This window comes from Brachyhypopomus gauderio, chromosome 6 (genome assembly GCF_052324685.1).
Source record: "Brachyhypopomus gauderio isolate BG-103 chromosome 6, BGAUD_0.2, whole genome shotgun sequence".
Taxonomy (NCBI): domain Eukaryota; kingdom Metazoa; phylum Chordata; class Actinopteri; order Gymnotiformes; family Hypopomidae; genus Brachyhypopomus; species Brachyhypopomus gauderio.
The window spans coordinates 18,390,462-18,405,771 of NC_135216.1; the positions used below are offsets into that span (position 1 = coordinate 18,390,462).

The window sequence follows — 15,310 nt, forward strand, 5'->3', positions numbered from 1 at the left end:
GTTGTCTACAGTCTACACGTTGCTGTGTGACTGTTTCTGTTCTCCGTGCGCTATTGCGCAATATCTGTTCATTAAAGTGACGTCTGTTGCTACAAAGAAGGATTCAGTGTCTCGTCCTTCACGCCGCACCCACCGTCACAATGTCAAAAGAAATACAAATAAAGCATTTTTTTTATCAAGCATGTCAAGATAGGGGCCCAAAGAAAAAGATATTTCAAAAAGTAAATTATAGCTTTATTTTGAAATTATCACATTTTAAAAGTTATTCAAAGTTCAGAGACAGGAAAAAATGAGCGGCACATCTTTCACTCTTGTGCAGTACGATCACTAATACTACACTAGTATGTACTACTACAATATACTACACTAATACTACACTAGTGATGTGTTGTTGCCTTGAAATAACTTACTGTGGATCTGCTGCCCAGGTTTAAATGCTTATGTTTGTTTGGTATACACTGAAGCTCATTTTGTAAATGTTTCTTTATAGACCTCCTGTGTCCTAGTAGTGTCTGTTCAGTGGTATTTGTATATACATTTTGGTATATTACTGTAATGTGGTCGTATATTCCTACATTACAGTATAACATGGACCACTGACTCTTTTTCTTTAAACCTTTCAACCCTTTTTAACGGTTCTAATCGAGTGAACGGTTCCCATGGTTACTATCACAGTGCAACATCAGCATCAGAGTCGCGTGTAGTGAACGTAATGCTGCTTAATCCCTCCCCCCAGAGCACAATATGAATATCCATAAAATAAGGTAATAAAATATCCAACACATCGAGTTCTCGCAGTAATTAAGGTACACTTGAAAGAAGCCTAATTAACATAGCTTGGCGTTGAACTGTAGAGGAAATATCACGGCATTATTACACGACTGTCTCTGCAGAGATACATAGCGGCGCATTGATTATAGTTCATTGACATATTGGTGCCCTGTAACATTAGTATTTCTCGTTTGATTTGCAGTGCGTTATAATAATTATTTGTATTTTATATTATAAGTTGCACACCATATCTTTATTTGCTCATTTACGGTTCAGAGATTCAGTGGTCAATGCCAACGCTGGAGCTGTTGTCGCATTTGAATTGCGGTTAACACCATGAAATCCAACATGTTGAACACTTTTAAGTATCCACGCATACCTTTCCCCTTTCAGTTTGCACCTTTATATTGTTCATTAATACGTCCATTCATTCATTCGTTTGTTTGAATAAACCAAATGAAACATTTTGTGTATTGACCAAGTGATTTTATTCAGACATGATTATGTCAGGATGGAACTGCATCATTGGATACTCCTCTGGCGCGTACGGTTTAGCGGTACTTCTCGGACAGAGCCCAGGCCAGATTCTGGAAGAACTTGTCTACAGACAAGTGCACCTCAGGAGTGAAGTCCGCAGGGAAGTACATGGCCAGCACCAGTATGATGTTGTGCGCAAGAATCTGAAATACAAAAGAAAGCAGATAAATGTATATCACTTAAACTACAGCGGTGGCATGCCAGTTTTTAATCGACACTACAACGCTTTAAAGTATATTTAGGGTTTGATATTACCATCTTCGGAATTCAGAATATTATCGCTATTTATCTACTACAATACGCGAAATATTTATTTAGAGTACCTTGAAGTTAGCAGGGTCCACCCGCAGCTTGGACGCGTGCAGTTCGCTGAGCGCGGCCAGCCCACCGGTAAGGTCATCAATTTTGGAAACCGCCTCAGCGACTCCGCCCATCACAACCTTTCCGTGCTTCTTGACGGGACCGGATCCGGGGTGCAGGTCGGACCAGTGAGAGAAGTAGGTCTTAGTCTGGGGGCTGACGATGAGCATTCTGAGGGAAACAGTACAGATTAGTACAGATTAGACATAGTTACATCATACAAACATGGGTTTACAGATCTACTAGCAAATTTAATCGAGTAAAATGTTAAAATGCAAAAGGCACACATGCAAAAAGAAAGTGCATGATATTCTGAGTAATCTCGACTAAACCCAACATATGTTCACTAACTCACAGTTTACATTTACATTTGTAGTTTTCTCCGTCAATGTGAATGCGCAGAGAATTACCTGCCAAAAGCTTCAGCTCCGATTTCATCGGCCTTGGAGGCAATTTTGCCCCAGAAGGCCTTAACCACAGACTTGTCTTTAGGAGTGAGACTCATCTTTACGCTATTCTCTTCTTCTTCCCAACTCAGACTTCGGAAATGTTCAGGAATGTCTTATGATCAAGCGAAGACTTAGACTCCATTTTTATATAAAACTAGAAAATGACCCACCCAAGAACCCCATCCAAACCACACCTCTGACGCACGTTATTATTGGACTCCACCCAGCCTAATCAAAATCGTGCCAGTATTAAGTCTGCTTACAGTTAGATAACAAATAAAAAATTTCCCCTAATTGATAGATTATCAATAACATTTCCATTAAACAGCCAAATACTTCTACTTATTTGCAAAGGAGGCTCTGACTCAACAGGCTGCATTTTCAGTCCAAGCAAAACTAAATAAAAACATTTCAAATCAACTCAAAGCACACTTCAGGCAACTCAAAAAGCACATTTTAGTCAATTAAAAAAGTAAGTGTTGCCAGTGTAAAGTTTGCTAACATTTAAATAACGAATAAGAATTTTCCCTTAATTGATTGTTTCTCTATGAATTTCATTTCCAACAACTAAATCCTTCTACGTATTTGCAAAGCAGGCTCTGAATTTTATATGTCAAAACAGAACAAAAAAAACATTCAACTCAAAAAAGACACTTCAGCTTTTATCAATTGTAAACTGCAGTTCAACTGTTGGCACCAAAATTGTGCACTTACCTTGTGCACGTTTACATAAAGTAAATGCATTAATTTGTATGTACAATAATAATAATAATAATAATAATAATAATAATAATAATAATAATAATAATAAATAAATAAATAAAATTATATAATAAATAAGTAGATTATATATGTATATGTTATACACATGTATACAGGCATCATCTGGCCCACTTGAAACAACTAGCAACGTTGCTTCAGCACTGAAATTAATCTACAGGTACATTTATTAGATACGTATAGAAGTCTATTTGTGAAAGAGAATTATATTATCAAACAGTAAAGACAACAGTGAAGGAAAATGGCAGTAAAGATTTGATTCCCACATTCAGAACTGTACAGGGTGGGTTAGGATTATAGCACACACCAAACACTGGGAACAGCGGCGGCGAGTCAATTCAACAGCATTTATAAAATTTGAAATCTTAATGTTTAAGATTCATTGCGATGATTACTAAGAAAAAGGGCAAACATGTTGGCCCGAATCCCATCTGAGATGTCCAGTCACGTAGACTTTACGGTCATCGCAAAATTAGCCAATCAAACCGCGCTCTGCCTAAAGGGCGGAGATATGAAATTAAATAAATTGTACCCGCATTCTGTATTGCGCAAGGGATTTCTACTGATCATCAAGTAATCGAAAAAGATCCTAAAACGTCGCTATGGTTGAGTTCACAGACGCCGAGCGCAGCGCTATCGTCAGCGTGTGGGGTCAGCTCCACGCAGATGAAGTCGGAGCTCATGCTATTGCAAGGTAACTGTTTACACTGCGTGTTTCTAATACTGATTCGTGAATCCGAATTCTTACTTTAGATTAATCTGCTCTCTCGTTTCAGGCTCCTGATTGTATACCCATGGACACAGAGATACTTCTCCGCCTTTGGAAATATATCCAGCCCCGCTGCCATTATGGGGAACCCCAAAGTTGCGGCGCACGGTAAAGTTGTCATGGGAGCTCTGGAAAAAGGCGTGAAGAATCTGAACAACCTCAAGGGCACCTACGCAGCGCTGAGCACGATGCACTCTGAGAAGCTCCACGTGGATCCCGACAACTTCAGGGTAGGCATCAGGCATCACTGGATTTGAAGCCTTGCACAAAATGGCCGCATTTTGCCACAATTAGGTTAGGATTTGATGTCAGTGATGAATGCTTATCGATGTCTTATGTTGTCTCCTGCAGCTTCTTGCCCACTGCATCAGCACAACTATTGCCATGAAGCTGGGACACTCCGCCTTCACCCCTGAAGTGCAGGAGGCCATTGAGAAGTTCTTGTCTGCTGTGGCCTCTGCTCTAGGCAAACAGTATCATTAGGCTCCTGTAGCCAAGAAAGGAAAACAGCACCATGTAAGATCATTGGGGTATCAGGCTGTTGACCAAATGATCTTTATTGCAAACGAATAAACGATTTAAAAGCATTTGAATGGATGTGCTGTTTATTTCGCCAATACAATAAACTATTTTACCGACTATTTTACGATTTTAATGACTAAAATTATTATATGGTCCATTCTACAGAATTGGTTCAAACTGTGGTCCAAAATAATATAAAAATAAATACTGAATAGTTTAATTAAATTTAAATTATAATGCACTTAAACTAAGGGTATTCAAAGTCATCATTTACGGTCCCAAACCCTAACCATAACATTTCAACTTGTGACAATAATGTGTAAAATATTTTTGGATTTTTTTTCGATATAATCTTATAATAATGTTCTCCATTGCTTTTAAAATGAAGCTGAATGATTTAGATTTATTACAAATTTAATTTGTAAATAAAATAATTAAACTATTTTTAAAATGCTGCCCCAAAAACATATTTTCTCTAATAAAATTAAAAATATATATTTTAACGAAAAATAGTGATAGTTTATGTTTATATGTGTAAAACTGTACAAAATGCTAATGCCATGTATTGACCAGCATTTATTCTTAAAGTTATTCTTAAAAATAGCTAAAAGGCACAACCAAAGCACTTGGGAAGGTTTGATATTGATGTCATTGTGACAAATTTAGAAATAGTTAGAAATTGACAATTGAAATATGTTGTATTTGAAATTGCATTTTTATGCCTGAAAAACCCAAACCACTGACATGCCAAAACAAAAGGGGAAATTGGACCAGAGAGGCTGAAAGAACACAGAGAAAGACAGAACATGTTGAGAGAGAGAATACAAAGAAAGAAAGAACATAGAGTGAATACAGAGAAAGAGAGAACACAGATAGAGAGAACACAGAGAAAGAGAATATGCAAAGCTAGACTACAAAGAGAGAGAGAACACAGAGAAAGAGAGAATACAGAGAAAGAGAACACAGAGAGATGAGAATACAAAGAGAGAGAACACAGAGAAAGAGACAAACACATCACACAGACAAACACCCACCAGGAGACATGACCATAAACACACGTCACACAGACGAACACTCACCACAGACATGACTATAAACACATCACACAGACGAACACTCACCACAGACATGACCATAAACACATCACACAGACGAACACTCACCACAGACATGACCATAAACACACATCACACAGACGAACACTCACCACAGACATGACCACAAACACACACCATGCAGACGAACACTCACCACAGACATGACCACAAACACAAGTCATGCAGACGAACACTCACCACAGACATCAAACACACGTCACGCAGACGAACACACACCACGCAGACGAACACTCACCACAGACTTGACCAGGGCCGGAGTGGGACACTTTTTCAGCCCCTGAGTTTCATGCCCAAATCCGGCCCAAAATTATTTTCCCCTCCCAATCGGCCCAAACTAGAGATTGACATGAGCCGGCCCATCGGGAATCCTCCCGAATCTCCCGATTAGCCACTCCGGCTCTGGACTTGACCACAAACACAAGTCACGCAGAAGAACACTCACCACAGACATGACCACAAACACACACCACACAGACGAACACTCACCATAGACATGACCACAAACACAAGTCACGCAGACGAACACTCACCACGAGTCATGACCACAAACACACACCACACAGACGAACACTCACCATAGACATGACCACAAACACAAGTCACGCAGACGAACACTCACCACGAGTCATGACCACAAACACACACCACACAGACGAACACTCACCACAGACATGACCACAAACACAAGTCACGCAGACGAACACTCACCACGAGTCATGACCACAAACACACACCACACAGACGAACACTCACCACAGACATGACCACAAACACACATCATGCAGTCGAACACTCACCACAGACATGATCACAAATGCAGGAGAAAGAAAAGGAGACTGGCAGATATAATATAATATAATATAATCCTTTGTATTTTAGTTTATTGTTATTTGTTAGTGACAAATTGTGGGAGATAAAAAACATTCCATAACAGTATAAAAATACAATATGAAAACTACCACATTTTACTAGAAATTGTGACCTTAGATATGATACTATATACATATGCAATTTGATTCACATTGAATTGCATTTTCATTGAACGGAAAGCAATAAATTAAAAAAGTGTGGACCGACCTGTTACAATAACTGTAAAAAGTTTCAACAATCTGAATCAGTTATTTTTGGTAATCGGTGTGTAAGTGTGCAAAGGTAAGGTGCTTCTGGAACAAGATTTACTTTTGCACGTTAATGTAAATCCTGCATTAGAAGTGATCAAATTTGCTAATAAATATTAATGCTAATTTATGCTAAAGGAAGATTGTCTTGATTAGGCCTTCATACTGCAGAGCGTTTATTAAAGATGAGTAACAAGTGAAGTGAAGTCACAAACCTGCTGAGTTGGGTTCTAACATAACAGGGCCAAAGGAATGATGCCAGAGAATGTTCGGTTACTACCTGTAGATGAACTAATGCTGCCATTCCCACCCAGACCCAATACCGACCCTGCAGATACACCCATCCAGACCCAATACCGACCCTGCAGATACACCCACCCAGACCCAATACCGACCCTGCAGATACACCCACCCAGACCCAATACCGACCCTGCAGATACACCCATCTAGACCCAATACCGACCCTGCAGATACACCCATCCAGACCCAATACCGACCCTGCAGATACACCCATCCAGACCCAATACCGACCCTGCAGATACACCCATCCAGACCCAATACCGACCCTGCAGATACACCCATCCAGACCCAATACCGACCCTGCAGATACACCCACCCAGACCCAATTCCGACCCTGCAGATACACTCACCTAGACCCGGTACCGACCCTGCAGATACACCCACCCAGACCCGGTACCGACCCTGCAGATACACCCACCTAGACCCGGTACCGACCCTGCAGATACACCCACCCAGACCCGGTACCGACCCTGCAGATACACCCACCTAGACCCAATACCGACCCTGCAGATACACTCACCTAGACCCAATACCGACCCTGCAGATACACCCACCTAGACCCGGTACCGACCCTGCAGATACACTCACCCAGACCCGGTACCGACCCTGCAGATACACCCACCTAGACCCAATACCGACCCTGCAGATACACCCACCTAGACCCGGTACCGACCCTGCAGATACACCCACCCAGACCCGGTACCGACCCTGCAGATACACCCACCTAGACCCAATACCGACCCTGCAGATACACTCACCTAGACCCAATACCGACCCTGCAGATACACCCACCTAGACCCGGTACCGACCCTGCAGATACACCCACCCAGACCCGGTACCGACCCTGCAGATACACCCACCTAGACCCAATACCGGCCCTGCAGATACACCCACCCAGACCCAATACTGACCATGCAGATACACCCACCTAGACCTGGTACCGACCCTGCAGATACACCCACCCAGACCCAATACTGACCCTGCAGATACACCCACCCAGACCCAATACCGGCCCTGCAGATACACCCACCCAGACCCAATACTGACCCTGCAGATACACCCACCTAGACCTGGTACCGACCCTGCAGATACACCCACCCAGACCCAATACCGACCCTGCAAATACACCCACCCAGACCCAATACCGACCCTGCAGATACACCCACCCTGACCCAATACCGGCTCTGCAGATACACTCACCTGGACCTGGTACCGGACCTGCAGATACACCCACCCAGACCTGGTAACATAATAAAGCACAAACTGCTATTAAATACGGCACAGACTGTTTATTAACTAGACTAGACTCTCATAATTTTGAATTTCATAGAAATAAATATCACGAGCACCACCTGCTGGTACAAAAAGCAATACTGATTGTTTTATACTTTTGATTTAACGTTTGTAGCGCCATGGACACAGTTACATCAGCGTTGTGCCCTTACCACATGACAGGCTCTAGAGGTCGCTGTTACACCGTAGTGCTCGATCAGCATGCGTATTGTACAGCAGCTAGTGTATATACTGTATGGATCACGCACATGTTATATGTTTACTTCTTATCCCACCACAATCAAATGCACTCTTACGAGATTTGTCTGGATGGTTATTTATTTTTTTGTTGAACGATGACAAACCAGACTGAAAACCAGAGGTGGGACCAAGTCAGTGTTTTGCAAGTCTCAAGTAAGTCCAAGTCTTTATACCTCAAGTCCCGAGTCAAGTCTCAAGCAAAGACACTCAAGTCAAGTCAAGTCTCGAGTCAAGACAGGCAACAGTCAAGTCAAGTCCCAAGTCTGAAACTTGGAATTTCAAGTCCTTTCGAGTCTTTTTTTTTTTTTTACCAATGTTGCAGGTATATTTTAAATGTAAATAATAGACATGCGTTCTTTTTTAAATCTGTATTCTCCTCAAATCTTGATAAAACGTGTGCAACTGAAAACACGAAGTATAAAAAAAAAATTTTAATTACACCTCTTTATTGCACAGTTCAATTTGTTAAACTTAGCTGCAAAAATATTCATACTTTAAACTACAATTTTCCAGAAATAAATATTCTGTGAAAAAGTCATAAGTAGAACTCCATGTTCAAATAAAAAGTGCTGATATTTTCACAGTACAATACAAAGAACCATAACAGCATTTTCCCTCTCTTCTCTTATCTGGTTTCTTGGAGAACATGTGTGTCCATGTGTGAGTGACACAAGACAAACAAATATAAGAACTGAACAATTAACAGGAATCTGCAACTTTAGACATTTCAGTAAACTATTCTGCATTGCATTTGCTGGCCAAAAGTCTGTATGTCATTTGTGCACGATGAATGATGCCCCCATAGCTGAAAACTCGCTCCACTTTTGTCAATATATTTTTTTCTCGACGTAGATGTCTTCAAATACACAATCCATGCTGAGATAGAACTGGATATTATGATGGTGACAGAGAGAGGCTCTCTTCCCCGAGTTCAGATACAGAACCCAGGGTTGCCAACTCTCACGCATTGAGCGTGAGACACACGCATTTGACCGTCTTCACACGCTCTCACGCCACACATCCGATTTCTCACGCCGGAAAAAAATCTAGTTTATTTACCTCTGATCCACATCTATGATTCAATGAATTACTAGTTCGCTCTGGCACCAACCACTGGCGATCGATCGATCGCGATATAATACTTAATTTGTGTCCATTTTACACCCCTCCCGGTAAAAATTTACGTTCGCCAACCCCCCATTTGATTGGTTGTGCTGCAGCTCATGCACACACACGTACAGAGTGTGGAAAAGCAGAGGACCGGTCTGCGTCAGAAGGACGGAAATGAAATTAATGGGGCGCACTTTATAAATATTAATATGCGTTTTAAAATTTAGATTTGGGGTAAAAAAAAATCAAGTCTTTGCAAGTAAACAGGTTCAAGTCCATTTCAAGTCCCAAGTTATTGGTGTAAAAGTCCAAGTCAAGTCTAAGTCTCTGAATATTTTTTCAAGTCAAGTCAAAAGTCTTAATATTAATGACTCGAGTCTGACTCGAGTCCAAGTCATGTGACTCGAGTCCCCACCTCTGCTGAAAACTATGGCGTCAAAATAGGTCCTATATTTTTGAGAATCAAAAAACAGAATCCATAACCAAGAAATTGCGTTTTGTAATTGAGAAAACTGTCGTTAATATTGAGAGTTAAAAAAGCAGGTTTGTAAACAGAATATTTATGTTTTTAATAGTCTATTTTGGGTTTAATATTCTTGAAGAATCCGTTTTCGTTTTCGTTTTGCCTTTTCTCGCTTGCTCTTCTCTCAGTCTCACCTCCAGAAATTATGGAGTGATTTTTGTTTCAATAGTTCCACAAAAGCAAAAGTAAATCCAAGAGCAGAAAGTATATGTTATGAATGCAAAACAGAAAAATATATATCAAAAGTATATTTTTTTAATATAATTGGTTATTTGGCAAGAAGAGGAAGATGATGAGGATGATGAGGAGACAGAGGAAATAAATATTCTGGTAGAGTTAGCAGGAGAAAGGAGAGAAGGACTTTACCAGGCTGGCCTGGACAACCGAAGGCAAATTATAAGAAATGTTTTTGCCTAGATGCACCAAAAAATAAAAGACTTTGGATAAGTGATCTGTGGGTGATCGATTTTTGTTATAAACATACACTCGGAGGCATTTGTTGTGGTTCAAGTTTTATTTTCAATAAACACCATGTGCAAAAAAATATAAATAAAAAATTAACAAAAAGGTCTTCCATCTTCCCTAAAACCTACCCAGTGTTGGTACTAGTACTGGGATCTGGAAGGAAAATGTATTAATGTCAGTGCCACAAAATGGGAGTTATTTCATAGATGTTTTAGTGAAAATTCAATAAAGTATATTAACATTTACTATTGTTACTTGGTTAAGTATCTCACCTTCTTCAGAGGGCAATATAATTGGAACAGATATTGAGGGCCTGCTCATCTGGTACTCCGCTACTGCCAGCTGCTTTGCCATGAGGTCAAGTTTGGCCCTCTTCAGTTCCAGCAGCTCCTGATGATGCCTCTCTCTCTGCTGCATCTGCTCTTCATGTTGCTTCTCCTTTTGGAGGAGCTTTTCCCTTTTGAGCTGCAGCCTTTCTCTTTCTAATGCAACGAGCTCCACACTGCACCCACAGGTATTTAGAGTCGTTGCTGGTGGATCTCCCTCTCTGGCCTGGGCACAGGAAGGCCCTGGAGAGGCCTCAGGACTGCTGATACATCCTGGGTATGCAGGTTCAGGTGGGGTAGAGGGAATCTCACCCAGACATACATCAATACCCCCTGGTATCCCTTCAGTGGCTGTGGGGCCCAGTATCCCAAGTGCCCTTTCCTCCTCAACTGTAAGGGCACTTGTGGACATTTGACCCCCACCAGTCTTAGCCCTCTCCTTTCTCAGTTCTGCCCCCCTTTTTTTGGCTTGACTGGAGAAGTCATGCCACTTCTTCCTGATCTCCTCACCCGATCTTTTTATGCCACTAACGGCACAGATATTCTTAGCAATATCTTCCCATTTCTTTAGAAAACAAAACGCGTTTGTTTTTTTCCACTTCGTCCACCATTTGGCTCAGCTCTGTCGCCAGAAAATTCCGCTTCCTCTGTTTGCTAGCCATGGTGAATGAAGGGTGAAAGGTTAATTGTGTGCCCTATTTATACCTTTGATATACGATCGGTCAAATTTGCAAAGGTAATAATTTTAGAGTTCTTCTCATTTTTTTCTTATACTTGACATTTCTACACTTATTAGTTGTTAGTTTTTATGATTGTCATTTTGCCAATGATACTTTTGCGGCGTAATTATGAATAAATGTATGTAAATCGGTGGTTCGGTTTTCGACTAGCGGAGATTTTCCAGCGCAGCTGCAGAGGCGGAGTCAACTAAGTGTTATGTTCTTCTTTTTTAATAAAGAACTGAATTCGATGTGTCCTTTGTAGTTTTTATCTTTATTAATCGTTGTGCCTTACAGGAAATATTGTCACTGCCTATGACGCCTCGTGCTATCTCCTTACCTCCTTGCTTTGCTACCTCATGCTCCATATTCCATTACTGACACCTAGTGGTCTGAAGTGATATAACACCAATCACCACATCCCTCTTTCTTTAAAGTACATACTTGACAGGTGAATGAACATGTAACTAACCACTAGACCTTTTTTTTTATATAAAAGTTACCTTACTCACAGTGCAAAGTAAGTCATTAACCTACCATTCTTTATCTAAACAATCCTGCATAACATGAAACTTGAACATTACTCAAGACATCATAAACATGCCTATTAACCAAACTTTTTTTTTTTTTTTATAGATTCAGTCTTTCAGGTTTCTTTATTGCCCTTGCAGATCTTCTTATGATTGCTTCATCTGGAGTATGTGTTTTCATTTGAGCCTCAGTGTCTGTGTCTGTGTTGCAACTTGCAGAAAACGGAGACGTCGATTCAGACTCAGTTTGTGCATTGCCTGACTCTTGGTCAGTGACAGTCACTGGTGTTTTTAGAAGACTGCGCCGATTCCGTCTGATGATCTGTCCTTCTCCAGTTCTCACCGTGTAGGATTGTGGAGCAACTTCTTGAAGAACAGTGGCTTTGGTAGTCCATCCTTCAGGACCTTCGATCCTGACTGGGTCATCCCTTGACAGTGATGGAAGCTGCTTGGCTGTCCTGTCATAGAAAGTCTTTTGCTTCATCTTTTGCAGCTTTAGCCTCTGTTCCATCTTAGCATGTTTCTTTTGCTTTGAGCAACTTGGTAGTGTTGTCCTAAGCTTCCTTTTCATGAGTAGCTCTGCAGGGGATAGCCCGCACTCCAATGGTGATGCTCTGTAGCTAAGTAGAGCAAGATACGGATCTGAGTTGCTATCAGCTGCTTTCTTTAGGAGTTGCTTCAGAATGTGAACTCCTTTCTCAGCTTTACCATTGGACTGTGGATAAAGAGGGCTAGACGTTATATGTTTGAAGTCATATGTTTCTGCAAAGTCTTGCCACTCCTTGCTATTAAAGCACGGTCCATTATCACTCATTACTATCTGCGGAATGCCATGTCTGGCGAAGATTGATTTTGCATGTGTTATTACACAGTTGGACTAAATGCTCGACAGTAAAGCCATTTCAGGATAATTTGAATAGTAGTCAATGATAACTAGGTAGTTCTTTCCTTTAAAATGGAACAAGTCCATTCCTACTTTACACCATGGTGCTATTGGTATGTCTCTTATAGTCATGGGCTCCTTGATTTGCTTGTTTCTGAACTTCTGGCATGTTTCACATCTGCTTACCATTTGGTCAATGTCTTTATTCATTCCAGGCCAGAACACAGTCTCTCTCGCCCTTCTCTTACATTTTTCAACACCAAGGTGTCCCTCATGAACCCTGTTCATTATATCCTGTCTTAACTCCTGTGGGATAACCATCCTATCTTGTTTCAATAACAGCCCCTTCACCACACTCAGCTCACCTCTTATGTGGTAAAACTGTGGACATGAGCCTGTGGCCCATCCATTCTGCATGTTATCAATGACATGTTGTAGTTCTGTGTCTCTTTCTGTTGCTTCAGCGATCTGCCTGGTCTTTGTGTCTGACACAGGGAGTGTACCAGATACCATGTTAATGTGTTTTTCAATGTCGTCTTCAGTTGTGCTTACATAGCACTTTGTGGGTGCTCTTGACAGTGCGTCAGCAAGGATTAGGTGCTTTCCTGGTGTGTAGATAAGTTCAAAATCATATCTTTGCATTTTCATCATCATTCGCTGTATTCTAGGCGACATCTCATTGAGATTCTTTTTGATGATAGCAACTAGTGGGCGATGATCAGTCTCTACAGTGAATGTAGGAAGGCCGTATATGTAGCTATGGAACTTTTCTAGCCCAAAAACTAATCCTAAGCATTCTTTTTCTATTTGGGCATACCTGCATTCTGTCTCCGTCATGGACCTGGATGCGTATGCCACTGGTTTCCAATGCTCACCTTCAGCCTGTAGAAGTACTCCACCAATCCCATCCTTAGACGCATCTGTAGACACTTTAACTCTCTTTGCCGGATCAAAGAATGTCAATACAGGCGCAGTGGTCAGTGTGCTCTTGAGCCTTTGCCACTCATCTTCACAGTTGGATGACCACTTGAAGTCATTGCTCTTGTGCAGGAGCTCACGAATGCATGATGTCTTTGCCGACAGATTTGGAATGAATTTTCCTATAAAGTTCACCATTCCCATTATACGTAGTATGCCTGCCTTGTCTGTCGGTCGAGGCATGTCAAGTATTGCATCAATTTTCTCCTGATCAGGTTCTATTCCTTGTGCAGAGATCTTGTCACCAAGGAAAACAATTTCCTGAACAGCAAACTGGCATTTGGTTTTATTGAGCTTAAGTCCATTTTTTTGTATTCGTCCAAGCACTCTTTCCAGTCTCAGATTATGCTCTTGAAGTGTGGCACCCCACACAAGGATGTCATCAATATAAGCTCTTACTCCATCTAGGCCTTCAATTATGTGTTCCATCGCTCTGTGGAATACTTCTGAGGCAGATATAATTCCAAATGGTAATCTTTGGAAGCAGTACCTGCCATAGGGTGTATTAAAAGTGCAGTATTTAGTGCTACTTTCATCCAACTTAAGTTGCCAAAACCCCTGTGATGCATCAAGTTTCGAGAAGTATTTAGCTCCCGCCATTTCACTGGTTATCTCTTCACGTTTGGGAATTTGATAATGCTCACGCTTGATGTTTTCATTGAGATCTTTTGGATCCATGCAAACTCGCAAATCTCCATTCTTTTTCTTTACACATACCATGGAGTTGACCCAATCAGTTGGTTCCTCAATCTTTCTTATCACACCAAGTGTAGTCATTCGTTCTAGTTCTTTCTTCAGACTGTCCCTTAATGCCACTGGAACTCTTCTAGCCGCATGCACAACTGGCTGTGCATTTTCTTTGAGTTGTATCTTGTATGAATATGGCAGCACACCAAATCCTCTGAAGACATCCGAAAAGTTTTGCACTATTGAGTCGACAGAGTCAGGTGAAGCAGTCACATCAGTGTTAATTTGATATACTCTTTTTACAAGCTTCAAATCCTCACAGGCTCTATCGCCAAGCAGTGAATCAAGTCCTCCAGGAACAACTGAGAAGAGTAGCTTGTGCACTTTGTTTTTCACAGTGACTTTTAGCTTGCAGGTACCTAAACACTCAATGCTCTGTCCATTGTAATCTGTCAGTGCAAGTGTTTTTCCTTGTATCTTGGGCTTTTCTTTCATTGCTGCAATGTCAGACATGCTGATTAAGTTTGCTTTTGCACCAGTATCCAGTTTTAGTGTGACTATAGTCCCATTTATCTGCAGTGGTGCAATCCATTTATCTTCCTTTACAGCATTTATTTTCACCATGCCAACAAAGAATGTGTCAGCCAAATCAGTGTCCTCCACAATGCTAACAGATTTTCCCCTCTGTTTCTCCTTTCGTTTTGAAAAACACTGTTTAGCAAAATGGTTCTTGCCCTGACAATTGTTGCATTGCTTACCGAAAGCAGGACAATGTCTTGGTTTATGCTGTGTGCCACATCTTTTGCAGGCGAATGTGTCCATCTTCTGTTTG

At 41.1% G+C, this 15,310-nt stretch overlaps 2 protein-coding genes across 2 annotated transcripts; one reads left to right on the top strand and one right to left on the bottom strand.

Annotated features, from left to right (window-relative positions):
* Nucleotides 1-1,235: 1,235 nt before the first annotated feature.
* LOC143517146 (hemoglobin subunit alpha-like) lies at nucleotides 1,236-2,241 on the bottom strand. Its single transcript, XM_077009322.1, has 3 exons — nucleotides 2,079-2,241; nucleotides 1,632-1,839; nucleotides 1,236-1,451 (listed from the first exon to the last, which is right to left on the bottom strand). Exons 1-3 carry the CDS (start codon nucleotides 2,171-2,173, stop codon nucleotides 1,323-1,325), a joined length of 432 nt encoding a protein of 143 aa, XP_076865437.1. The 5' UTR covers nucleotides 2,174-2,241; the 3' UTR covers nucleotides 1,236-1,322.
* Nucleotides 2,242-3,431: 1,190 nt separating this feature from the next.
* On the top strand, nucleotides 3,432-4,253 carry LOC143517145 (hemoglobin subunit beta-like). The gene is made up of 3 exons (XM_077009321.1): nucleotides 3,432-3,591; nucleotides 3,674-3,896; nucleotides 4,018-4,253. The coding sequence occupies exons 1-3, from the start codon at nucleotides 3,500-3,502 to the stop codon at nucleotides 4,147-4,149; spliced, it is 447 nt and encodes a 148-aa protein (XP_076865436.1). The 5' UTR covers nucleotides 3,432-3,499; the 3' UTR covers nucleotides 4,150-4,253.
* The last annotated feature ends 11,057 nt before the right edge of the window (nucleotides 4,254-15,310 follow it).

Coding starts and splice junctions, on each gene's coding strand:
- LOC143517146 (XM_077009322.1), bottom strand. CDS start 2,173: ATGAGTCTCACTCCTAAAGACAAGTCTGTGGTTAAGGCCTTCTGGGGC. Junction 1,840..2,078: donor GGAGCTGAAGCTTTTGGCAG/GTAATTCTCTGC, acceptor TGTTTCCCTCAG/AATGCTCATCGTCAGCCCCC. Junction 1,452..1,631: donor TGGACCCTGCTAACTTCAAG/GTACTCTAAATA, acceptor TTTGTATTTCAG/ATTCTTGCGCACAACATCAT.
- LOC143517145 (XM_077009321.1), top strand. CDS start 3,500: ATGGTTGAGTTCACAGACGCCGAGCGCAGCGCTATCGTCAGCGTGTGG. Junction 3,592..3,673: donor GGAGCTCATGCTATTGCAAG/GTAACTGTTTAC, acceptor CTCTCGTTTCAG/GCTCCTGATTGTATACCCAT. Junction 3,897..4,017: donor TGGATCCCGACAACTTCAGG/GTAGGCATCAGG, acceptor TGTCTCCTGCAG/CTTCTTGCCCACTGCATCAG.